Here is a 24,769-nt window from a genome sequence, read left to right as displayed (position 1 = left end):
AATAAAAATAAAAAAACATGCATAAGGGCTAATTTTATAACTATTAAAAAGAAGCTTGAACAGGAAATAGTTAAACATGCTGCGATAATATGGATATTATTGGTATGTTGTGTACAACACCTCTAACATCATTTTTATTTACCATAACATGTTCGGACTCTTACACATTATAACCACCACAACCCTTTTTTAATGCTATGTTGCTTAAAAAGTCTGTAAGAAGCAATATAATCTTTACATTATCTGTTCTGCACAAGATTATGAAAATAAAATAAAACAATTTCACTCCGTATAAATTTCATAAAATATATTTTCTTTAGTTTACAAAAATCATTTCACATGCAACACAAAAAAACTTTTAAAAACAGCATCAAAAGACAGTGAGCACTAATCATAAGACAATCGTTAAGAATTATATGGCACAAACCGATGCAAAAAAATGCAAATTAAATCTTACAGTCGACCATGTCAAAGGAATGTATCCAGTCACAATCCAATGAATCTGATTCATGATGCACAATTAATCATCTCAAATTTAAAGTGCTATGCAGAAAATAAAATACAAAAAGTAATCTAAATAGCACTTTGTGGCAGCTATATAACCTACTGATGAGAAATGAGTTTGTAGATGCCATTAGAAGTTGAGCTTTTTCTTCATCAATTTTTTATAAGTATGTTTTACGAGAATTTATAAATTATCTATGAACAGTGTTAATACAGTATGTTCTAGTCTCTGTAAATCCAATAAACATCTCTACACATTTATACAAATAGAGGACAGAGGTTTAGTTTCCACCAAACACATTAAGGGGATCATCAAAAATACTATGACCCGATTCTTCTGCTGAGCTGGGTTCCTGGGTGGGCTTCTTAGCCTTTGAGGAAGGGGCTGCTACCGGTTTGGTGATTCCAGATGAGAAAATATCATCTGTGAAAAGCAGAAACAGCAGTGAACTTCGGAGTCTGTGTGTGTGTCTGTATAAATGGTGTGTGTGTTTGTCTGTGTATGTGTGTGTATAATCAGTACACACTGTAGGAGTAACTTACCCATGTCATCATCAAATATAGATTTAGTTTCCACTTTCTTCTTCACCTTTTTCCCTTTTGGTTTTGTTGTGGGAGTCAAGTCAGCAAAAATGTCAACATCATCATCAAACAAGCTTGCATCCAAAGATGCTTCTTTAGGTTTTTTAAGAGCTTTAGAGGGAGTTTCCTTTTCATCCTGTAAAAAACATTTTAAATAACTGTCAGTGATGGTCACGTAACACAGCTCACAATAGCCCTAATAAAAACAGCAAATGGCCTAAAGGCCACACGTCACAGGATAGGAACAAACATTGTGACTTGACCTGTCCCATAGAAGCTACCGAATGCTGCACTGACCTACAGGATACATGTGAGTGGATGTGATTTAATGACTTAATTTAGTGATTTAATAATCTTTTACAGTTACACACTTAACAGTTGACATCAAAAATGACAACAAAAATCACTCAATCACCTCACTCACAAGATAACACCTCACAACTATACAAGTGTGGGCATTCCCAAGCCATCCCATAAGGCAAAACTTCTCCCCTGATCAATTTACTTATAGCTACTCCATGACTTTAGGTATGTAAATGTAGTTTCTACAGATATATTTCTGGATTCATCTTGTGCAAATAATTCTAAATGATACCAAATAAACAAATTTATTCCTAATTGTTTCAATGGCCCTGTGTACTGAAACAAATGAAATGATTTCAAAAGGCCTGAGACCCATTACACCATTTATTTTAAATTTGCCTTGCAGAAACAGGATTAAAAATACACTACCTGGAAAATGTCTGCTTTAGTTGAATCACTCTGTAATTTAGAGTCCTTTTTCTTCTCCGTTTTAAAGATATCATCATCATTTTCATCATCAAGGAAAGGCACGGCCTTGGCTTTCTTTCCTGGCTTCGGCTTAACTACTGCAAAAAGGTCCTCCCCATGGTCATCGAAGATAGACAGGGTTGGGTCTTTCTTTGAGGCTACACTGGCTTCTTTTTTAGGGGCTCCATCAGGGGCTGTCTCGGAGGGCTTTGTTTTGAGCTGAGGGGAGGGTGTGAGCTTAGGAACTGATGCAGAAGCGAAAAGGTCCTCTGAGGCAAACAGGTCCTCCTCAACAGGAGCAACAGGTGGGATCTTCGGCCTGACAGACTCATCGGCGTGTCTCTTCACGGACGCTAAGGAGGTGGTGGTTACAGGCAGGGTGAGGGCAGAGGGTCTGGCTGAAATAGGATTGAACGGGGGCATCGAGGAAGCCGTCCCACCTTGAGAATCCACTTCCTCCATGTCTCTGCGTGCTTCTACTGAGCGCTGTGCGGCTATCTGTCTCGCTGCTCGCGTTTGGGGCCGTCGTTTTGTTGCGACTTTAGCACGATCCTGAAAATGAGTTTAAGTTAATGCTTTCACAAAGAATGTCTTAACAGAAAGAAAAGGGACGTCTACTCCAAATACAGAAATATCAATAAAAGTAAAGAAAAAAAATACAGATTTGATAAAGTAATATTTATAGAATTTTACACAAATCTGAATATAGTTAAGCAGTGTTATCAGAGATATCACAAGCTTTGTATAACCGTCTTCACCAGAGTTACATAGTATTAAAAGAGTTAAATACTTCATATTGTTATGATAGCATTGTGGCAAAATTTCATAATGAATCGACCAATGGAAATGTTCCAAAATGAAAGCTAGACAGGTTAATACACATGGAACTTACAACAGTTTATCGTCTCTCATAATAACACAAAGCATGTGTCCACAATCACTGTAACTCATGACTTTCATCCACATTAGCCAATACTTTCTATTATCTTGATCATCTCAGGGTTTCCCGATCATTGCTGACACAAATGTGCAAATGCACACTGACACAGCTTGTCTAGCCCTGTAACAAAGTACTGCCAACAGAAAAAGGTCTAAACCTGAATAAAGGATAAACCTGGACCTATTAGAACCAAGCATGAGCTTTAGGGGGTATAGAGCCCCACCAGCATTGAGCATGGAGCAGTGGTGCTCCATCCAATGCATCTGGCATGGATTGGAGAGTTGGGAATAAGGTGGGGTTGTGATCATACAACATTCTGATTTCAGTACTGCTCTTGTTGCTGAATGCAATCAAATCCTCACAGAAATACTTTAAAATTCCTAATTGTAGTAGAACGCCTTCAATGAACAGCTACTTCAACAAAAACAGTATAAATTGTTGTTTAAATACCATCGATTTTAGATAGAAACAATAAATGAGCAGTTGTCCCAATATTTGTTTCCACATATTATATCTCAATTTAACTGACTAAATGTGATTGTGGCAAAAATCACTCCTTATACCAAGAACGTACTAGTATGCCTTTTTTCCCCTCTTTGCTAAAATAGTTTATCTTGTTTAAAAAGTGGGAAAACTAATTTGAAAAGAAGGCAAGGTGCCCCCAAACGACAGGCAGTCCATTAGCTTTTATTAAAACAAAAAACAAGTATTGAATTCTTAAGTGAATAAAACAGCCTGCAGACTTCATTAGGCAAGCCTTGTTTTCCTGTTTAAGCCACAGAGGCAAAGCCTGACCTACCTTATTGGCACTCTGTAGCGTGGTGACTTGAGCCGGCGTGTCGAAGCTTACTGCTCCCTCGCTGCGCGCCTGGGGCTCCGGGGGGCCAGCGAAGCCTGGCAGCGGCCCTGAGGCCCGAGCCGAATGGGAGGGCGCCAGGCCAGGGATTACGCTGACTCCTCCTGGCACACGCGGCGCTGCTCCCGGTAAGAGGCTGGCCGGGTTGATTGCCAAGTTAGCCTGAGGGAAGAGATGAGATTTGAAAGCTTGCATATGAAAATCTTACATTGTCAACTTGCACACAAACAGTAGGCACAATTATAACAGGACTTTTTGGTGTTAGTCTGAAAGACAGAAAAAAACTCAACTCATTCCTTCATGTCAAAAACATGAAGTGCATAAAAAAAACAGGCTGCACAAAGAGGAGAGGTGTAAGCCTGCTAATGAACAAGTAATTAATAAAGTGCTGCAATATCAGAATGTCAACTTTTGACTCGTGCCACATACAAAGAAACAGGAACACATGCACAAGCAACAACCAATACATGCATCAGAGAGTGCATGAAAGAAACCACAGAGTGCCTAAAGTGTCCAGTGCTTACAGAGTGTTAACTGAAAGAATGTTTTCAGTATCAGAACATAGGTTTGGTCAGATATAAAGTAAATATAAGATTTATAAGAAAAGATTCAGCAGCAAAGGCACTCTGGAAAAGCTGAAAAGACTTGTAGAGTGACAGAAACAAAAAAATCTGTATTTAAACATTACTTGGAGTTTCCCAATCCTTGAGGTTTCTTTAGATTTTACAGGGCTTGTCGGCTTCTGTGCAATTGATGACATTGGTTACATTTCAGTTAAACAGTCAGGTAAAAACAGTGTTACCCTAATACATGTTACATGTACATGTTTTAACAAATCTTGCTATGTATGAGGCCTGTCGTGATCATTTCATTATCGGCTGACTATACAATATATGGACATGACGGCAATCATTTTTGCTGACCTCAGTATAACTTATTACATTTATAAGAATGAGCTGCTATGTCCCCTTTGTTTAAAAACAGTGATTTCTTTTAATGTTGGCTTAATTTATGTAAAGATTATCCTAAAATTCAGGATAAATAGAAGTTCACCATTTTTTAAAAAGAGTCACCAGTGTAATCAGTGGCATAAAACATTCTTAAAATTACAATATTATCGGTTATCGAAATAATGCCTGGGACATAGGGATTGGTGATCCCAAGGGTGGTCCTAAAATAAAATCACAATCTTTCATGGTATTTTCAAGAATACACTACTACCGAAAATAAAATTGTATTATTGCATACGATATGATATGGCACACCCCTAATTGAGATATATAAAAAAAATAAAAAAATACGATATATATATATATATTTTTTTTTTTTTTTTAAGTCAATGATCCAGAGTGTCATGATACTAATAATGCACTACAAATATGTCCATATATCCAGGATTAAAGTAAAATAAATGATACTGGACAGATATAATCTGTCCATAGTAGATATATAATGGATAATTAGAACAGTGTGAATTTTCTTTTGCTAAAAACAGCAAAAAAGTAGTACCCTTATGTGATAATTAGGGGTGACATGGCAGAGTATAATATTGTTCACAATATTCAAAAATGTTGGTGATATTATATTGCTTACAATACGATATGGCACAGCCTTACTGGGACGATAGATTATCCAAACAAAAACTTATAACGATATAACAATGAAAAGTTATTGTGACCCCTACTATGTACTCCTCATTAGTCCATGTTACACATATGACTTGAATCATCACTAAACAGCTGCTTAGTCATCATTATTAGCCTATTAAAACTTAAAAGTAACAACTACTTTTAATAAACCCAAAATAAGCCCAGTCATCAAGGCAAAATGCAACTGTTCATGGATGATTCAACAAAATAAATCAAAACAAAACAAAAGCAGTTCAGGCTGCCAAACAGTTCAGGCACACATGCTTAGTGTATCACTATTTGTAGCTGCTTGCTAGTGTTCGTGTGTTGACTAAAGGCTGAGGTCAAATTCCATCTGTGCTAAACATAAATGGTGAACAGCACTGCCTAAAAATTTAAAATACTGCACATTAAAACTAGTACATTTTATATAGACCATACCTCTTTCTGGCTTGATTGTGCTGTGGTTGATCCTTTGTCAAGTTCGTCTTTTTTAGGTTTACTGGGCTTCTCTGGTACTTTCTTAACGAACAGAAAAAACACTGAAAATCATACACGTGTGATTCATTTGGAAAAATGGGAATGCAGTAATAACACTTGCAGCTCAAAGCAATCACACTGAAATTGTTTGTGAAATAGTATAGGTCTCTCCAAGTTGTATATGCATGCTGAATATAAAACTGTTCTTCAACCTCCATTGTCTGCAGTAGCTAAGAAAAAATACTCAAAAAAAATGCACCAAGTCCACGTCAACCCGTGAAATAGTTTTTATGGCCTCGCCCACCTTGGCTCGGCACCGCCCACAGACAGAGATGAAGCTGGACTGCAGCAGAGTCGACAAAGTCTCGTTCTCTAAAGAGCTTACAGCTCTGTTTACAGCAGCTAGTTAGTAGGGGTGTCACGATTTCGATATTTCATTGAAATTGATCAAAATTATGTCATGGTCTCGAGCATCGAAGTCAAAAAGAGGACCGACGATCCCTCCCGCAAATGGCGCAGCACGCTACGCAAATGGCGCAGCACACTGTAGCTCAAAGAGCAGCCCTTTCTCCAGAGAATGTGGACATTCTCATCTTCTTAAAGAAAAACTTGAAAATATAAAAATAACAGTTGTTTTGTCTAGCCTCAAATATGTTAATAGTTTTGGTATCTTAAGGAGCATCTTTCTTTGTTAAAGAAAAAAAACTTGTCATTCTCAGGGACCAAAAAAGTCTTAAAGTCTTATTTTTCATGTTTAACTGTTATAGCAGGATAGAGTTCAGTTTGTTAAGGCTCTAATTGTTCTATTATTTTTTACATGACTGTTCCTGTATTTCTTTTATTATTTATTTTGTTATGTGCACACTGCTGCTACCAAAAAAAGCCACTAGATGGCATTACATATATATCTTAATTAAATTATTTAAATTTGACCATTAGTGCCTAATGTGGTGTATTACAGATCACTTTGCATCACTTATATCAAGCCCACCTTTTGAAATAAGATATCGCAAATTTAATGAATCAAACCAATGACTGACCTTAATCTAAAACTGGCATAGGCCTCTCTGCTGTAAAAAAAAAGAAAAAAGAAAATCGAGAATCGAATCGTGACCCTAAAATCGGAAATAAAATCGAATAGAGGATTTAAGGAATCGTGACACCCCTACTAGTTAGCGTTAGCTATCTTGTGCAAGTAACTATAGTTTCACATCGGATCTCCGGTGGATACTGCGTTTTACAGAGACCTTACATATACACTAGGGAAACATGGTTTGAACTCGACAGAATCCCAGTGAAAATGGGCGGGTTTTTTTATTTTTTTATTTTATGATATAGAGCGGAATCTTGGACCTTGACGTTGTGAAACTGCCCAAGCACCAAATTACCAAAGTCTGAGGTAAAAGTTTAGTAGCGTTAGTTTAGCTAAAAGAAATTTTATAAATGCCATGGGGAGAAGCGATGCCGTGAAGTGAAGTTTAAGGGTTAAACTTTACCTAGCACTCAGTGCTATATCTTTACAACTATGGCAACATTTTGTCCTTTGAGTTTTAGAGCTGCAAAATTGACTGTGTGATGAACGCAGGTAGCGTTCTGTGCTGCAGTGCTGTTAGCCAATCAGTGGAGATGTTTTAATGTATGAATATTCATGAGCAAGTGCCGAAATCCTGTCTTTGGCATTCATTTATACCACAAATAGACATTTATGGGGAAAAAAATATATGAAATCAAGACATCATACCGGAGGAGCTTTTGGCTTTGCAGAGCTGAACAGGTCGTCGTCATCATCATCCCCAAACAATGTAGGCACATCAGTCTTTACTGAGCTAGGCAAGGGTGCCTGAAACCACAACACATCCATCATTAACATACTCCCACCTCAGAGTGTATATCTTTGAAAACACCATGTGTTTTTCTATGTAGCCTGAGCTTACAGAAGGTTTAGAAGCGGTAGCAAAGAGGTCCACGTCTGGGTCATTGTCTCTCTGCTGCGTGTGGCTAAAGAGAAGCTCCTCGTCCTGAAACACACCGGTGCTCTTCACATGAGCTTTCTCCTCCTGGGGCTGAAACATGCACAGCTTTATCATTACCATACATACACTCAAACACATACACACACACACACCTCTAGACAACTGAATAAACCAACCTTTAATGAGCTTTTATCTGTTGGCTTGGCTACTATGGAAAAAGGTGATGCCTCATCAGGTTCATCATCTTCATTATCATCATCATAGTCATCATCAAACAGGCTAAGTGCGGTTTTCTTGGTCTTTTTCTCCTTGCTCTCCATTGGCGGTGGAGCTTCTTTATGCCAGTCAAGATCATCAAAGTCATCCAATAGACCTTTGCTCTGCTTCTGTAGCACACAAATAAATCAGGAGTGCAGACAAACAGTCCATGAATATTTGAAGAGATCATGGTAAACCTGTCAAGATAATTACCTTACCCATTTATCATTCAACATATGGAAATGATGGCAATAATGTTCGTTTTCTTATCAAAGAGAGTACATTAACAAGAATGAGCCCGTTTTATTGTGAATTTGAGCTACTTTTATCATTAATAAAATAGTAATATTAAATTCTTATTTCTTATGGAGATTGGAAATGTCCATTTTGACGCTTTCCATTCATAAATGTAAGTGAACTGTATCTGTCTGTAAAGTGAAAAAAAATCCCTGAATGCCATGCATGCGAACACTGATATTTTTTACACAGGTCACATTCATCTCCAACTGGTGCTGGTTCATTAATATTAATAGTTAGATTGAATTTCACATGTCTTTCTGCATGTGTAGAGGCATATCGTACCGTACAGAACATTATCATCAAAATTAATGAATTTCATAAGATCAATAATACCTTGATATATTGTGAAATATCATACCGAATGCAACATCATCAGCAAATAAATAAATATAAAGTTTGTTGCTGTAGTGAGTTCTTGATTTTTTTTCATTCAGTTTTTTTGCCATATCTGCAAAAAACATTGTTACCACAAAAAATACCCTAAAATATGGTAATATTATTTTAGGTCCAAATGACCCACTCCACCCCTGTGTTACATTAAGGCACAAAATCAGATGGGAGTCATTTCAGCCTGGTAATGCGAACAATATATTGGTTTTATTTACTTAGGATATTTTAATAAACATTAATTCCAACTGAAATGTCTGAAGAGTGCATTGATTTTTAATAGAGTGTAATTGCATTGTTATGCATTATATTATCAGTGGCATTAAATTACATAAAATGTCAAAAATATTGCTTATCGCAGGGACAATAGTTGTTATCGTGACAAAATTAAATAACAGCCACATTTCCAACCACAGGCTATGCAGTTATTTAATGTTCCACATAAACTGTCCTTACCTTGACTGTGTCCGCCCCATCTCCTAGTACATTAATTCCTCCAAACAGGCTAACAGCTCCCACAGGCTTCTTCTTACTACCAGTGCTGCTCTCTTCAGGAGAAGGTACGGTCAGCACAGGCTTCTCGTCTGAGGGTTTCTCTTCAGCTATCTTATCCACCACTGAGGCAGATACCACTTTTTCCTTCTCCTCAGAAGCAAACAGAGAGGCAGTCTGAGAGGTAGCAGCGGGCACCTGAAAGAGAGAAACATTTTTATAATCAGAATAACTTTAGTTTAGACAATTTTTAGCTGACATGCCAGCTCACTTCCAGCTATCCAAGGGCAAGCCCTATGCTTGTTAACTAAGAATAGGAGCATTTCACACAGGCCAGTGGCTGGAGATGTGAACCTTAACCTGCCACAGTAAAGGTAATGTTGTTACCCACTGCAACACAATAAGACGCACTTAAAATTCTTTAAATTTTAAGTGCTGAAAATTGTCAGCACCTTATAATCCGGTGCGCTTTATGTATGAATTCTACCAGTCAGGTATAAGTAACAGTAATACCACTCCGTTATGAAGTGATAATCCCACTATGATACAATGACCAGGTATCTTAACAGGGATCACTGGAACCTAAAGAAAAAAAGAAGATTTGCCCTGCAGGATAAACAAAGTCATCAACAACAACAGACTGCAGCAAATATTGCCAACAGCCTGAACACAACACATATCTGGTCTTAGATCTGGACTAGATCCGCTCGGTCCGGCCCGCCCTACAAACTGTCATGAGCTGGAGCCAGATTTAAACCAGGCAATTTTTTTGTAAGTAGTGAGTTAAAACTTACCTACAATTCTGAGTTGTTTGAATGAGAAAGTCTGTTCAAAATTATGTTAATGAACAGAGCAGCACAGAAGAAGCAGAGGCCTGTTAGTTAAGAAAACTTTCACACAGCATATTGTGCATTCCTTGTGACGAAGACGTGACTTTGCAAATTAAAGTGTGAGCTTATCTGAAGTGCCTGTACTGATTACTGTCCCAAAAAGTTGTCTTACCTGGTGACTGGAATCACATCCCCACATAACAAAAAAAAAAAAAATTGAGGTGTGGAGCTTTTGATTTTATCTGCATGGATCTGCAGCTTTCGTGATTTGTTACTTTGCTATACTGTGATTCTTACCATAGCTTTATATAAACTAGCTTAAAAAATAGCCTAAAAAACATAGTTCCTGACCATTTTCTTGAGCCCAATATGCTAGGGCCTGAGAAAAGTTGTGGAAAATCTCGGCCCGACCTGGCCCAAGTTCAGGTTGGGCCTCGGCTCGGGCAGAGAGTCTTACCTCACTGATTAAAGCACAATTTTGGGCAATACAAAAGTTGTCAAAAAAAGAAAAAAAAATGAATTAATTAATCTATACCACCAAAGCAGAAGTACTCTTGATTAGCCAATACATATTGAAGGGAGTAAAAATTTTGTGAGATATGATTAAAAGTACTGTAAGAAACGTAAGAAATGCATTGTGATCAATTCAGAAATAAAACACTTTAAATAAGTAAATAAGAATTTAATATGATTTTTCCTGAAACGCTTAAGGTCCAATGTCTTTTTGTTAGTTGCCACAGAACTTACTTTAGCTTCGGGAGTTGTTTTGTTTTCAGGTGGTTTGAAACCAAAAAGTGATCCTTTGTCTTCATCATCTTCATCCTCAAACAAAAGGGAGACTCTCTGAGGCTTCTTCTTACTGCAAAGAAAAAGTAAAAAAATGTGTTGGTGCATGTAATACACAATGTTCCAGCCAGGATTAAAATTCTAGCAGAAATGTTAATAAATACTATAAAAACATTGCTATTTTGGGCACAGAAATAACTATTAAGATCCTGTGAAAATATAATAAATATGATGTGAACAAAAATGATGATAGTGAAGAAACCTTGTCTCCTTTGTAGCTGCAAACAGGTCGTCATCGCCATCCTCATCAAATAAGCCGTCTTTTTGTGGTGGTTTGGCACTGGGGAGGCTGGACGGGGCACTGACACTGGCCTTCATTCCAGCACTTTTCACCTCTGGCTTCACTGTGCCGGGTGTGGAGCTTATCCACTGATCCTGATACAAGGAATGGAAATGAATATTTTTTAAAAATGTTTACAGGTTAAATCATGTGTAATTCATGTGAAATCTTGCCACTGCCAATTTATTCTCCACCTACGTAGCATTTCAAACTAACTGGAATCTTGGCAAGATCTAAAATGAATTCCATTCCAGTTTTAACTGCTTAGACAGGATTTATCCCCCCACCCCATCTAAACGCACCCATACCTCATCATCGCTAAAAAGAGAACTCGACACGGTTTTCTTGGGCTGAAGTGCTGCTGGTTTGACCTGAATTGATTTGGTTTTTGGCACAGAGGAAAACAGATCCTGAAAGAAAGACACAAAGACAAAGAATTACCATAAATAAAAAAAAACTTCTAAAATACTAGAGTCTACATTCATCTTAATAAGCTCACCTCCTCGTCGTCATCAAATATAGAGAGTGAAGTCTTGCTTGGTTTGCTAGTAGTAGGGGCTTCAGTTTTTGAATTACTTTTTGGCAATGTGGAGAATATCTAAATGAGGGAAAAACAGGAAATTAAAAGTGATCTTTTTTATTAATAAAAATTAAAATATATTAAATATATTAAAAAATATATAATTGATTTATAAAATCCACATTTAAGATAAAACAGGCATACCTGAGAATCTTCATCATCAGAGAACAGACTTTTGCTGTGGACCTTCTCTGCTGTTTTAGGAGCAGATGACTGTTTGACCTCAGGAGGGGGAACGCTCTAAAAACATGAATCAAAGAAAACAAAATTAAAGAAACAAAAAGACAAAGAAGAAAAAAAGTGAGATGAAGTTAGAATGGTTTTATACCTCCTCAGATTTCTCAGACTCTTCACTCGTCGAAGGCTGGCGTCTCTTCAGGCCCTCCACAAGAAGACTCTTTGTGCCAGGTCCAAACATAGAGATGGCACCAGCAGGTAACTGGAAGTAAACCAATTGGTTTAGTCAGAGCCCATTACACTATTGAAGAGGTTTGGTTAATTACTTATGACAGAAGTCAATTAATCAATCAAACTTTATTTACACTCTAAATAAACTGAGGGTGACTTGCATTTACAATACAGCCAAACTTAACATAAACAGGAATAATATAATATCTCTCTTAACTATAAGTACAGCAGAGACATTAAAATTAGAGAATATAATACTAGAAGAAACTAGAGTTGGAGTTTTTGTCGGCTTCTGTGGTGAACATAAAAGGATAAGTATTTTATTAATAAGAATAATAAAATAGTAATACAAATATATTACAATTATTATAAGTAAATAACAATTCATAAAAACCAATGATAACTTTTTTTTGGTCAGGTCAGAGATGAAAACATACCTTCTTCTCTGGAGGTCGCACTACTTCCTCCTCCTCCTCCTCTACAGTTTTCTTGCTCTGTTGAGGTGTGGAAGCTGCTCTCGCATTGAAAATATCACCATCATCTTTGTCGTCTTCATCTTCATCGCCCCCGAACAGGTCCACGGTTTTCTTTGGTTTGTGCTTCTCCTGTCCAGCTAAATAAGCACAGTTATATCATTTAATATTTAGCTGCCTTCCACAACTAAACAGAAACTCAATATTCTGCAGTAAGGTTTGATCAAAATTAGTCAATATGTACACCATATTTTATGCACTCTAGGGCAAATCTTATTATAAGGTGCACCATGTTGTTACCATGTTGTTAATCTACACTTATTTCTCTCCTGAAGCTGTTTATTTGGGTGAGTATAGCATTTTTGTTTTTTATTTACAGTAAGCTTAGATTTCCAATATTAGCAACACTGCGGTTAACAGCAGTGCTAGCTTTGGTTAACATCGTTTAGCGCTAGTAAATGCCACCCGACAACGTTACACTGAGAAATCCTAAGTGCTCCAGCAACCCAGGGAGCTATCTAATACTGCTTAGTGCTGGAGAAACTTCACTGAAACTCCTTTATAATGCTGTACATCAGCAGAATGGCTTTAGTGCTCTTTAACACCTGACTGGTAAAATTCATACATAAGGCACACCAGATTATAAGGTGCTCTGATGATTTCTAGGAAAATTTAAGGGCATAAAATTCAATATATATTCACATTTACCAGAAGTAGGTTTTTTGAGAGGTTTCCCACTGAAAAAGTCATCATCATCTTCGTCATCAAAGAGACCACCTCCTAGTGCTGCCGGTTTTGGAGCTGCCTGCACTTTGGGTTTGACTGGACTGCCATTCTCTTTGCTTTCTGCTGAATCTGAAGCTTTCGGTGAGCCAAACAGATTGTTTTCTAGCAAAACAAAAAGAAAAAATTATAATTTCATGTGAAGGTTTTAATAAAATTAGATGGTGATAAATAGCTATTTATAAAACATTTTAAACTAAAACAGAATGTACCTGGAAAAATGGAAACTGCACCTGTAGGTATTTTCTTAGTTTTTGCACTTTCTACAAAAACAAGAAGAGGTTACTTATTGTAAACAGGAATTTACAGCACATTCCATAAACATTTTCCAACAATCATTTGACTTGAATCTACCTGTTGTTTGTGGTGCTAATCGTTCCTCCCCCACTGGCTCATTTTTGGGGGCTTCAGAAAACAGATCACCCTGAAAAACATTTTAAAACACACTTAAAATATTTCAAGTTCAGGACAAATAAAGATGGAATAATATATAGATTAGCATCTATTATGTCCCTAACAACTGTGGAAAAATATAAATTAAGGTAGGGCTGCACGATATTAGAAAAAAATTCCATTGCAAATGTTCTTTTTTCGGCGATACAAATCACGATTTTAAACAATGCAGGACCAATGACGTCCCCAGACCCGCCCCCACCCGTGAGCCGTCTTGCGTCCGAACCGATCAAGAGCTGGGTCATGGCCGAGCACTCAAAACCCGAGAAAAACAGCAAAACAACAGTAATCGACCCTTTAATCAGGCATTTAAATGGCTTTTTAAAATGTAAATAATAGCGTTTTTCTGGGATTAAAAGCGTGAATTCAGCTGTAACTGGAAATAACCGCACTACAAAAACGGTGCTGGACTAAGGTGTACAGCTTTTGACACATGCATTTATAAGCATGTGCCCAACCATGTGGATATCTCGTGTTTACTCCTGCCCCCTCCTCGCATTCCCCCTCTCTCTCATGCTTCTCAGGCAGTAGGAGCCTGCCACTCACACAGACACAGAGACAACTCTGTGTATCTACTTCATGCGTTCTTAAAGAATGAAAACATTTAAAACACGTCCTGCAATGTGACTATTGCGCATGCGCACACTGTGATGACGATGCTTAAACAATATAATGTGCAGCCCTAAATCAAGGTTTACAAACACTTACTTCATCATCATCATCAAACAGGCCTTTACCACCACTGAAGAGACCACCTTTTCCTCCAAATGGAGAAAACTCATCATCATCCATTTTCGGAGGACTGAACATTTCATCACTATCATGGTCCACTGTAACAAAGCAGATGTGAAAACAATTCAATACAGAATATGATTTCCAGTTGCAGCAAAAATGACACCATATAACCCACTTGTTTGTGAATATTTCAAATGATGAATAATGCAATAAATAATGCAATTAATCTCAAGTGAATGTACTGTTCTCATGATTTGGCACAAAATTATACAAAAATAAAATGAAAGGAAAATTAAGTCATCCATCAGAAAAGAGAGGTGAGAGGATGTGTTGAGAAAGTTCTAGCAGTGTACATGAATAATGGTGTGTCTTGTTCACAATGAATAAATACACTGTCACCCGAGTTGCTCAGTAAAGGAAACAAACAACAATAGGCAACCTCTGCTATGCTGGGTGAATACACAGTTACTCATACCCGATGCCTTTGGCAGTTTCTTTCCTTTGTTCTTCTTCTTGCTGACAGATGGGCCTGATGACAATGCTTCAAAGAAAAAAATATATATGCATATGGAAACCAAAAAAGATGAAAATGTGAAAATTCACCGAATACTGTGAGAGAATAAATGTGAAATAAAGGAGTGAAATTACATGTACGATCTGACTCTGGCATGCTTGTTGTATCTCCTTTGATTCTGGCAGCCAGCTCATCAGCAAAAGAAGTGGGACCCACTTCATCCTGAAACATAAGAAACAGAGAAAGAACTGATATTTGCTTATTCAGCGTAAAGATTCTGAATATTTTAAAAATATAGACAATGGTTATTAATGTTGATAAAAAAGAATCTAAACCTATAACAATAAAATATCCACAAAGCTGATGACTAATAAAATTTCCTTGGTACTCCTATTCAATGACAAAACGTTGCGGATGAAGTGGATTCTACCATATTTTCTGCACTTTAAGGTGCATTATCAATGAATATCTATTTTCTGATCTATTTTTATACATAAGGTGCACCGGATTATAAGGCACATTTTAAGTGACATTAGTACAATAGCGACAATAAGTATAATAGCGACTAAGCTAAGCAATGCTGAGCTAAGTAAACAAAACTATAATATTTTAAAGTCAAACATGCACTGGATGTTAATCTACAAAGATTTCTCTCCTGAAAACAGTTTTTTGGGTGAGTAAAGCACTTCTGTTTGTTTACAGTAAGCTTAGATTTCCAGAATTTCACTAAGGTTAGGTGCAGCAGCATTAGCATTTGCAGCTAACAGTAAATGCTGCGCGACAACGCTACACTGAGGAACACTATCAGCTGGTACAGGGTACTATCAGCTAGTGTTTTATCCCAGGCAGCTTGCTTTAGCATGGTAAACGTGCAGGCTACAGGCCAATAATACTTTTCCCTCTGAATGGCAATTGCACAGTTACCAGCTATTGCTAATGCTGCTCCAGAAGTGCTAGCAGGGGTTAGATCAGGCTACAGGCCGATAATACTCACCTCTGAACAACAAAGGGCTAATTCTTAGCACAGTTACCGAGTAATGCTAATACAGCTCCAGCCTTAGTGCTGGAGAACTTAACTGAATCTCTTGTATTACGCTGTACTTCAGCAAAGTGGCTTTACTGTTCCATACAACCTGACTGGAAAAAAAATATGTATGAGATGCACTGAATTATAAGGCGCACTGACGTTGTTTTTAAAAAATTAAAGGATTTTAAGTGCACCTTTAGTGCAAGAATGAGAAGTCGAATGTGAGAAAGCAGACGTGTTCTAGAGTTCTAAATTCTCATGGGACTCAAAGGACCCTGCACAATTTCCTGTGGTGAGGGACTAAATTTTATAACACATCTATAATTAAACATTCTGCACTGAAAATAACCGTGCTATGTTTCATGCATAATGCACATATGGAAAACCATTATTGAAAAATGTTATTAAAAATATAATTATATCAATAATTGTGAAATTGTGCTCTGGTGGAATCCGCAGAAGGTCAGTCATCTGTTTATAACCATGTTTATATATTTTTATTTTATTTATTTTTTTTTTACTGTGCTGTCTGTGTTCAAGCACAACCTTCCAGAATAAACACACAATTAATGTGGCTTAATTTCCACTAGCTTTATTATTTTAAAAGAAAAAGATGCTTGTGAAGCATGTGGTAATAATGTCCATGGGGCTGGGACACATGCTTACAAATTCTAGCAGAAGTGGGCAAGAGCAAGATTTATTATAGAAAAAGAAAAGGAAAACTAAACTCGACCATACTCTCCTCCTTCAAGCTAAACTAATGGAAACCTGAAGGACTCCTGAAGGAGAATTTTAAATATACAATATAGACCTGATATTAAAATAAATAGCAGAATAATTACCTTTGTGGCTTCGTCCTCATCCTTGTCAGATTCTCCAAATATGTCTGAATCTTCATCTTCTTCCTCCTCTTCATCACTGCTGACTACAGATGGCTTCTAATGGATAAACACATAAGAATGTATATGTTTAGTGGAATAACCGTGGTTTTTAATCACAGTTTTCATGTATCTTGACATGTTCTCCTTCACCAGTCTTACACACTGCTTTTGGATAAATTTATGCCACTCCTGGTGCAAAAAATCAAGCAGTTCAGCTTGGTTTGATGGCTTGTGATCATCCATCTTCCTCTTGATTATATTCCAGAGGTTTCAATTTGGTAAAATCAAATCTTTTTTAAGTGGTCTCTTATGTTTTTTTTTCATAGCTGTATGTGCATTTTATTCTTACCTTCTTTAAGTTTCCTTGGCCTTCCTCTTCCTGATCAAAATCCTCATCTGAGTGCTGTTGAATTGCAAATCACATTATAAAAACTGAAGTGAGTTGTCCTGGTAGTTGTCAAATGCAAACATAATTACTGTGACTAAGTTCTTTAACAAAAAACAGCTAATCATTTGCTTGTTACACCGCTAGTGCAGGATGACTGACATGCAATTGGACAAGTCCCCATTGATGTGGAGATCTGCAAAACTGTAGTATACAGAACAGTATAGAGCTAAACTCATTTTCATTTTGATTTAACCAGTAGTTTAAAATATTTTTTTAAAAGAGTTATTTGACCTTCTGTTTTGAGTATTTGGGTATATTCTTTACACTTTCATATTTATTAGAGCCTGACAAATAACTGCCTGGTAGTCATGGAGCAAACTGGCTTTCCAATAAGAACTTTGACAATGCTCAGTGTTTAAACAGTACCGCGACACTGAATATACCATATGCTTAGCACAACTCCTACCTCTGCATCTTTTTCCTCATCACTCTCAATAACGCTCTCCCTGTCACTGTCAATGGACATTTCTGTAAGAGAGGGAGAAATATTTCACAGCCGGTTAAAGGTACCAGTACTAGACAAAAAAAAAAAGATTGCAATGAGACAACATTATGAAGACTATAAGCAGACAAAACTAGTAATAAGATACCATCACTGGAGAGATCCCCAAGGCCAACATCCTCTTGTTCCATAAAAGCTTGAGATCCAATCAAATATGGCAATGGTCTATCTACATACAGATCCTATTAACAAAATGAAAAAAGCATTTAGAATATGCACTAAAACAAAACACTGAAGAACGGCATAAAGTGCATTATCACACTTCACAGTAAAACAGAAAAAAAAATTGTAGTGCATGTTTCCTAACTCACCTTGGGCTCTAAGATGGGTTCAACTCTATCAGCTGCCTCCTCATCTTCAGAGTCAGAGTTCCCTGCCTTAATGTCTAGTTGCTCAAAAGCAGACTCCAAAACCTTCAGACCGTAGTTTACTGCCTCCTGGACTTTAGGTATCAGCTCAGCCTCCTTCTGTTCTCGTGTTTTTTCCTTTAAATGGATTAAAAAAAAAATCAATAAAGTTAAAACATGACAGAATTCTCCAGGAACTGGTTCTGATAGATTAATGATACTTGTTGTCATATTCAGACAATAATTGTGTCAAAATAAATTAACAAATTAACAGAAAATTAAGTCTGACTATTTTTATAATTCACATTAAAACTCGACCCATATAGAAATCATGTGAAAATGTATAAACTTTACCATTTAGATTATAAATATGTTTTAAACAAGCAGTGTTTTGCAAATTGGTGTTAAGTCACAGTTGTCAACTGTAAATCTGACAGTCTGGGGGCATGGCAATGGGCATGTTTTATATATTTATCTTTTTTATAAAGCCTTAAAAAATAGTAACAGCAGAATATCTTAAAGACTAATTTAGATGTTTTACATTTAAACAGGTGATGTTTTAGTGACACCAAGGTTTTCTCCTATGAACTCAACAGATCACAAGTTAAATTTCCAGCAATTCTATTAACAATTTTTTTAGCTAATTTGTCCGTGTAAAAATACTTTGCAGACACTGACATTAACAAACGTGCAATATGTTTTTAAAACAATGTATTAGAGGAGAACGGACCTGTTCGGTGCGTTTCTCCTGGGCCTCAGTCTTTGGAGCTGGCTCTTCGACCTCTTCATCATATACCCTCTGAGCATTTAAAATAATAATTAAAATATATTAAATTACTTCATACCAAAATACAGAAGCAGTCTATTTATTCACACTGAGTGTAATAACTGTGGAATTCAGCAGACACATTATAGCACTAATTCAAAGAAACAAAAAAAAACACCAGACATACGTTTTCGATGAACTGTGTATTGGAAAGCATGAGAAAGTCGTTGAAGACTGTGTGTAAGCAGCTGTCAGTGGCTTTAGTGTCCCGAATGAGGCCATCCAACTGTTTTTCGATCTCATGAGTCTTAGACAGCATCCTCTGAGAGAAGTCTTGCAGATAGAGAAAAAGCTGTCAAGAGGAAAAGATAAGACAGTTCAAAAAGCTTGTCATGACATGTCATTTTAGACTCGAAAATTTAAATGAAGCACTCACCCCAGAATCTGCAGCTAAGGACCAGTTAGAGCTGCTTTTTCTCATCTCATCCAGCGTCCAGGGCCTCTCCCACACCTGCTCAGCCTGCCCATTGTAATTACTCGGGCCGTTCTCCATTGGGGCAGCCGGTTAGTTATCTGTCACAACAGAACTGTAAACATTATTGGGCTATGACATGATCATGTGACATTTCATCACAAAAATAGTACCCTAAATTAGATATCCAGTATGGCTGAATGACTTGAGCATAATTACTATATGATGCAAATAAACCTTTGATGCCATGCTTAATACATAACTTGCTTAATACAAAAGGAACATTCACACTGCTCTCATGTTGCATGGAATATCTACCAAGGCTACATTATATATCTAGTTTATATCACTGATTTAATTTATTTTAATCATATCAGGGACAAAGACAAGGCATTATTATTGTCATGAGACATGCTGGACCACTGACTTTTGGAGACATTTAGTGAAAGTATCATGCAGCCCAATTAACCAGTGTGAAGTATTCTTAATAACCAATTTGAGTACTTCAGCAATATACAATACATTTTCTCACAAATTTAAAGATAATCTAATATATTACCTAAAACAAGGCACCTACAACAAAGACAGCACAAACAGTTAAATCCAATTCCATCAAAAACTAGGATTATATAGTTTACAGTTAATGATTAATAATAATTGATGTTATAAGAAAATCTAAATAGCAAAAGTTTTTCTTTTTATTGAATTAAGAAAACATAAAATGAAAATAAAAGAAAACGTAAAATGGAGCTTTATAACTTCTACATCTCAATTGAAAAACGAACTCAAATATTTAGACGGTGGGGAAGAAAAAACAAAAAAACTAAAACACCTTGGTTGCAGAAGAGTGTACATCCTCTTTTAACTGGGGGTGTGGTTGTGTACAGAATAAACAAATCACATTTAAACTCATTAAATATGAATCAGTACACTTGACATCATTTAAAGTGCCTCTGATTAATCCTGAATAAGTTCAGTTGTTCTAGTAGCCTTTTCCTGACATTTTCTTAGTTGTGTCTACAGAGAACTCTACAGAGGGATTTCATTGGCAAAAGGCATCAGTCTGGAAAAGGGTACATAAGAATTTCCAAAGCATTAGATATACCATGGAATGCAGTGAAGACAAGAGGAAAAAATATAGGACAATCGTGACAGTGCCAAGAACAGGAAAGGCCCTTCAAAGTTTTATGGTCTGATGAAATGAAGGTTGAACTTTTGCAGCCATAATTTCAATAGGTATATTTGCTGCACTGCACATCACCAAAAGAACACCATACCCACAGTTAAGCACAGTGGTGGCAGCATTATGCTGTGGTCCTGTTTTTTCTTCAGCTGATACTGGGGCCTCAATCAAGGTGGAGGAACTCGGATTCCAAATACAATCAGCAAGACAACTATACAAAGCATATATACAGACCAACCAAAAAATGGCTTCAACAGCAGAATCTGAAAAGAAAATTTTAAAATGGCCCAGCAAGAGCCCAGATCTAAATCTGACTGAAAATCTGCTGGGTGATTTGAAGAAGGCTGTACACAGGATATGCCCCCTCGATCTGACAGATTTGGAGCATTTTTGCAAAGAAAAGCGGTTAAGATATGCCATGCTGATGGGTTCCAAAAAGACGCATCAACCACTTATTCGTTTATGGGTGTGCAAACTTATACAACTACATTAATTAAGAGTTTACTTTTGACTTCTTCCCTCTAAAGACATCAGCTTGTTTTTCAATCGAGATGTGCAGGTTATAGGTACATTAAAAGTGGAAACAGTTATAAAATGATTAATCTTTCAAACCAAGCTGAACTGCTTGAACTGTTGCACCAGGAGTGGCATAAAGTTTTCCAAAAGCAGACTGGTGGAGGAGAACAGGCCAAGATGCATGAAAACTGTGATTAACCAGGGTTATTCCACCAAATATTAATTTCTGAACTCGTAAAACTTCATGAATATGAACTTGTTTTCTTCGTATTATTCGAGGTTCCTCATTTTCTGCAAATAAAGGCTCTAAATGACAATATTCTTTTTAGAATTTTGGAGAAACGTTGTCAATTAGGGGTGGGAATCGATTACTATCTCACGATTCGATTCGATTCCGATTTTGGGGGCCACGATTCGATTCAAAATCGATTTTTGATTCAAAACGATTTGAATTATAAAAATTTCTGCTTCTGGCTTATGAATCGTATTGAAAAAAAACCCTCCATAATATACACTGGTCCTGGAGCAAGTAATGTGTTACAAAAACAATAAAATGTGCAGGAATGTGGGTCCTCAGTGACAGAGGAATCACTGGGATATCACAATGACGTTAATGAACAATAAATAAATAATAAATAACACTGCTTTATTACCAGGCTACTAGCGGTGGTGTGTAGGTGACGCTGCTGGGCTGATGTGATGATAGCAGTGGAGCGCTAAAGTTCAGGAGCAGCTGCTGATTAACTAGTTAATTTAAGGTCGTTGTATTTCTTCAGAAAGGGGGCAGGAGGTGGAGAAATTAATTCATATTGTCCATTCCTTAATTCCTCTGTGATGGGGAGCTGAAATTAGCTCTGATTAGCTTATTGTTATTTTTCCGTTCCGCCTTAAATGCTGCAGCCCGCAGCCACCTGTAGCGTTATTTAAGGTGGAACTGGAAAGTTAGCTTGTTAGCTAGCTAACAGTTACTGAAACTAACTACTAGCGATCTTTTTTATGCTTGTTATGAAGCATTCTGCCATAAAACATTAAAACTACACGTTAATCTAAGGTAATATAGTGCTTGTTCTGCCATCTTACCGGTGATTCTCAAACACCTACTACGCTCTGTGTGGGTCTGGAAGACCTCGGTTTGAAGGGACAAGCGGGTTGCCAGGTCCAACAAAAATACCCAGCCCAAAATCAGTCCAAAACCCGCCCCTCAGAATCGATTTTGGGACATTTTAAATCGATTCTGAATCGTAGTAAATGAGAATCAAGATTCTTATGTGAATCGATTTTTTGGCACACCTCTATTGTCAATAGTTTATAGAATAAAACAACAATGTTCATTTTACTCAAACATATAACAAAATCAGAGATACTGGTTCAGAAACTGTAGAGGTCTCTTAATTTTTTTCAGAGCTGTTTACACACACGGAGGGAAAACCTGACAAAAACAGAAAACGTCTGAAACGTTAGGTAACCTAAATAATTAGGTTAGCTAACTGGCTAAGGCAAAAGCGATTTATTTTAAAATAAATACGCTAGATAACCTAGCTAGATGCCAGTTTAGCTGTTTAACTTTTAATGGCCAGCAGCTCTCTGTAAACAGACACTTGTTAGTTAGCTTAGCTATGTTAGCTAGCTTGCTAGTTAGCGACCTCTGCTATATCAGTAGCGTTAAGTGGCCAGGCTAGGCAGCGGGCTAGCTAGCTGCCTGTGTTTTATAGCTAACGCTGCCCTAGCTGAGTGACTAGCTGTGTAACTTGTCTTATAGCCGTGTTATCCAGCTGAACTCTATCCCACCGTTTAAACTGTAATGTCGGAATGTGAATTTAGGATATCTGAGATGAAATTAGACGCTCTGGTCGTTTAACAGCAGCAGCACCAGTATGTTTAATCTCTAACTTTCAATTTCTTTAGCTAGCTTAGCTAAAGCTGTCCATCACATCCCATATAATCTCCCTCTTTTCATGCTGCAGTAGCGTTAGCTACACTTCCTGAACAAGCGCCTCCGACTGAATTCAGATGTGTTGTGTACCTGATTTTGTTCACGGTGCTCTTTTGATAGAAGTCATTAATCCAGCAGGGCTTGAGCTGAAAGGCAGTTTGTGACTGGCGCTCTCCTCATCAGTATTCCGTCTCCTCGGCCGTCCAGCCTGCTGCATACAATCAGCTGATCCATAGTCACCTGACTGACTGACTGACTGACTGACTGAGAGAGGGGCTGAACACTGTAACACTAGTTTTAGTACAGACATTACAGCCAACATGTTTCAAATACTCTGATTATTATAGTCGCCTAATATAAAATGTAATAATAGTATTTTTTATTCACAATGCACTATTTATTAGAAATGTATCTGTTCTACTTAAGATTATATCTATATAAAGTACCAGTAAAAGTTTGGACGCACCTTCTCGTTTAATTTTTTTATATTTTTTAAATATTTAAATATTTTATTTTAGATTTCTACATTGTAAATGAATACCGAAGACATCCAGAATATAAAGAAACACATAATGAATCATGTAGTAACTTAAAAGTGTTTAACCCTTTAACAGACCAGCATTATTGTCAATACACAAATGAAACATTTCATGTCCTTCAAGCTTTTCATTTTGTCACGGTTGTCTAGTTTTTATGTCTATTTTCAAACCTGCAGAATTTGGGTTTGATGTTACGGATCTAAATTATTATTAGGAGGAGAGAGTGGACAGACAGCTTCTCCAAGTGTCCTTTAGGAGTCTTCAAAGCCCTCAAAGTTTTCAGAATGTGAATAACTTAGTATAACAAAGTTAACAAACTGATCCAGATGTGAAGTGAGGCTCCGGATGTGGGCCAAATTTGCCCAAGTACCCCTCGCTGCAGAACCACAAGTCCAGGGGGTGGGGCTGGATCTGATCCAACTCTTCCTACGTCGTGTTTTCATTGGTCTGAAGCAGATCGGACTCTTCCCCATCCGGTTTTACTCACTCGCCTTTCGGAGTCAAGTAAACAATCACGAACGTGAAAGTAAGTTCATAATAGACACATTTTCATTTTGCTAATACTATTAATTAGTTTCGTTGGGTGATTTTACTTAATTGAAAATCTGATTGCTTCTGTTTGTTCGCCGTTTTGATTGTGTATTAATATCTGTAATAATAAATGAACATGGTAGCTGGTAGATAAGACACTCATTGGCATCCTTTATTTTAATTATTTATTTTTTATTTTGTCTTTAGGCCCTTTTTATTAAAGATAAAAAATGAAATAGTTAATATTTATATAGGAAATGTACAGCATTTTATTATGTTTGTAATCACAGACATGTTCCTTCTTTTAAATCTGTATTGTGTGATTTAAATGTGCTACGTAGCAAATAACATTTTGATCTATAAACGGTAAAAGTCTTAAGGTTGGGTTCCAGGATTTATTTGATAAGATAAAATAAGTCCTGGTCGGGAAACGTAAGCGACACGTGTTAAGTTTAACGACGAATTGAAATGCGATGACTTAAAACCAATGAAAAGAAGATATGGGTGGTCAGGAGGTCAGGCTCCACCCCTTGGATCAGATCCAGCCCCAC

At 37.0% G+C, this 24,769-nt stretch overlaps 1 protein-coding gene across 6 annotated transcripts; it reads right to left on the bottom strand.

Annotated features, from left to right (window-relative positions):
• Positions 1 to 292: 292 nt before the first annotated feature.
• Positions 293 to 23,409, bottom strand: washc2c (WASH complex subunit 2C). Of its 6 annotated transcripts, none has more exons than XM_049481174.1 (32): positions 23,239 to 23,408; positions 19,481 to 19,617; positions 19,232 to 19,396; positions 19,009 to 19,077; positions 18,243 to 18,416; positions 18,020 to 18,113; positions 17,836 to 17,897; positions 17,331 to 17,384; positions 16,943 to 17,038; positions 15,208 to 15,295; positions 15,035 to 15,100; positions 14,533 to 14,654; positions 13,726 to 13,795; positions 13,584 to 13,634; positions 13,297 to 13,476; positions 12,553 to 12,728; positions 12,036 to 12,146; positions 11,852 to 11,947; positions 11,627 to 11,725; positions 11,436 to 11,537; positions 11,050 to 11,222; positions 10,749 to 10,860; positions 9,136 to 9,348; positions 7,911 to 8,120; positions 7,696 to 7,824; positions 7,503 to 7,601; positions 5,723 to 5,803; positions 4,342 to 4,395; positions 3,597 to 3,815; positions 1,819 to 2,409; positions 1,048 to 1,222; positions 293 to 928 (listed from the first exon to the last, which is right to left on the bottom strand). In XM_049481174.1, the coding sequence occupies exons 2-32, from the start codon at positions 19,595 to 19,597 to the stop codon at positions 786 to 788; spliced, it is 4,191 nt and encodes a 1,396-aa protein (XP_049337131.1). In that variant the 5' UTR covers positions 19,598 to 19,617; positions 23,239 to 23,408; the 3' UTR covers positions 293 to 785. The 6 variants fall into 6 exon arrangements, with proteins under 6 accessions (XP_049337131.1, XP_049337130.1, XP_049337129.1 ...); XM_049481173.1 differs by having other exon boundaries at positions 9,136 to 9,369; positions 19,481 to 19,631; positions 23,239 to 23,407; XM_049481172.1 differs by having other exon boundaries at positions 9,136 to 9,369; positions 23,239 to 23,407.
• Positions 23,410 to 24,769: the final 1,360 nt, after the last annotated feature.

This window comes from Astyanax mexicanus, chromosome 7 (genome assembly GCF_023375975.1).
Source record: "Astyanax mexicanus isolate ESR-SI-001 chromosome 7, AstMex3_surface, whole genome shotgun sequence".
NCBI lineage: Eukaryota > Metazoa > Chordata > Actinopteri > Characiformes > Acestrorhamphidae > Astyanax > Astyanax mexicanus.
The sequence above is the reverse complement of the archived record's forward strand: the minus strand, read 5'-3'. Positions and strand labels throughout refer to the sequence as shown.

Bases quoted from the DNA above. Each gene is read 5' to 3' on its own strand.
- washc2c (XM_049481173.1), bottom strand. From the start codon at position 19,597: ATGGAGAACGGCCCGAGTAATTACAATGGGCAGGCTGAGCAGGTGTGG. The intron at 18,417-19,008 runs GTCCGTTCTCCT...ATCCATTTAAAG, and splicing joins AGGAGAAACGCACCGAACAG to GAAAAAACACGAGAACAGAA. The intron at 18,114-18,242 runs GTGAGTTAGGAA...TTTTGTTAATAG, and splicing joins AACCCATCTTAGAGCCCAAG to GATCTGTATGTAGATAGACC.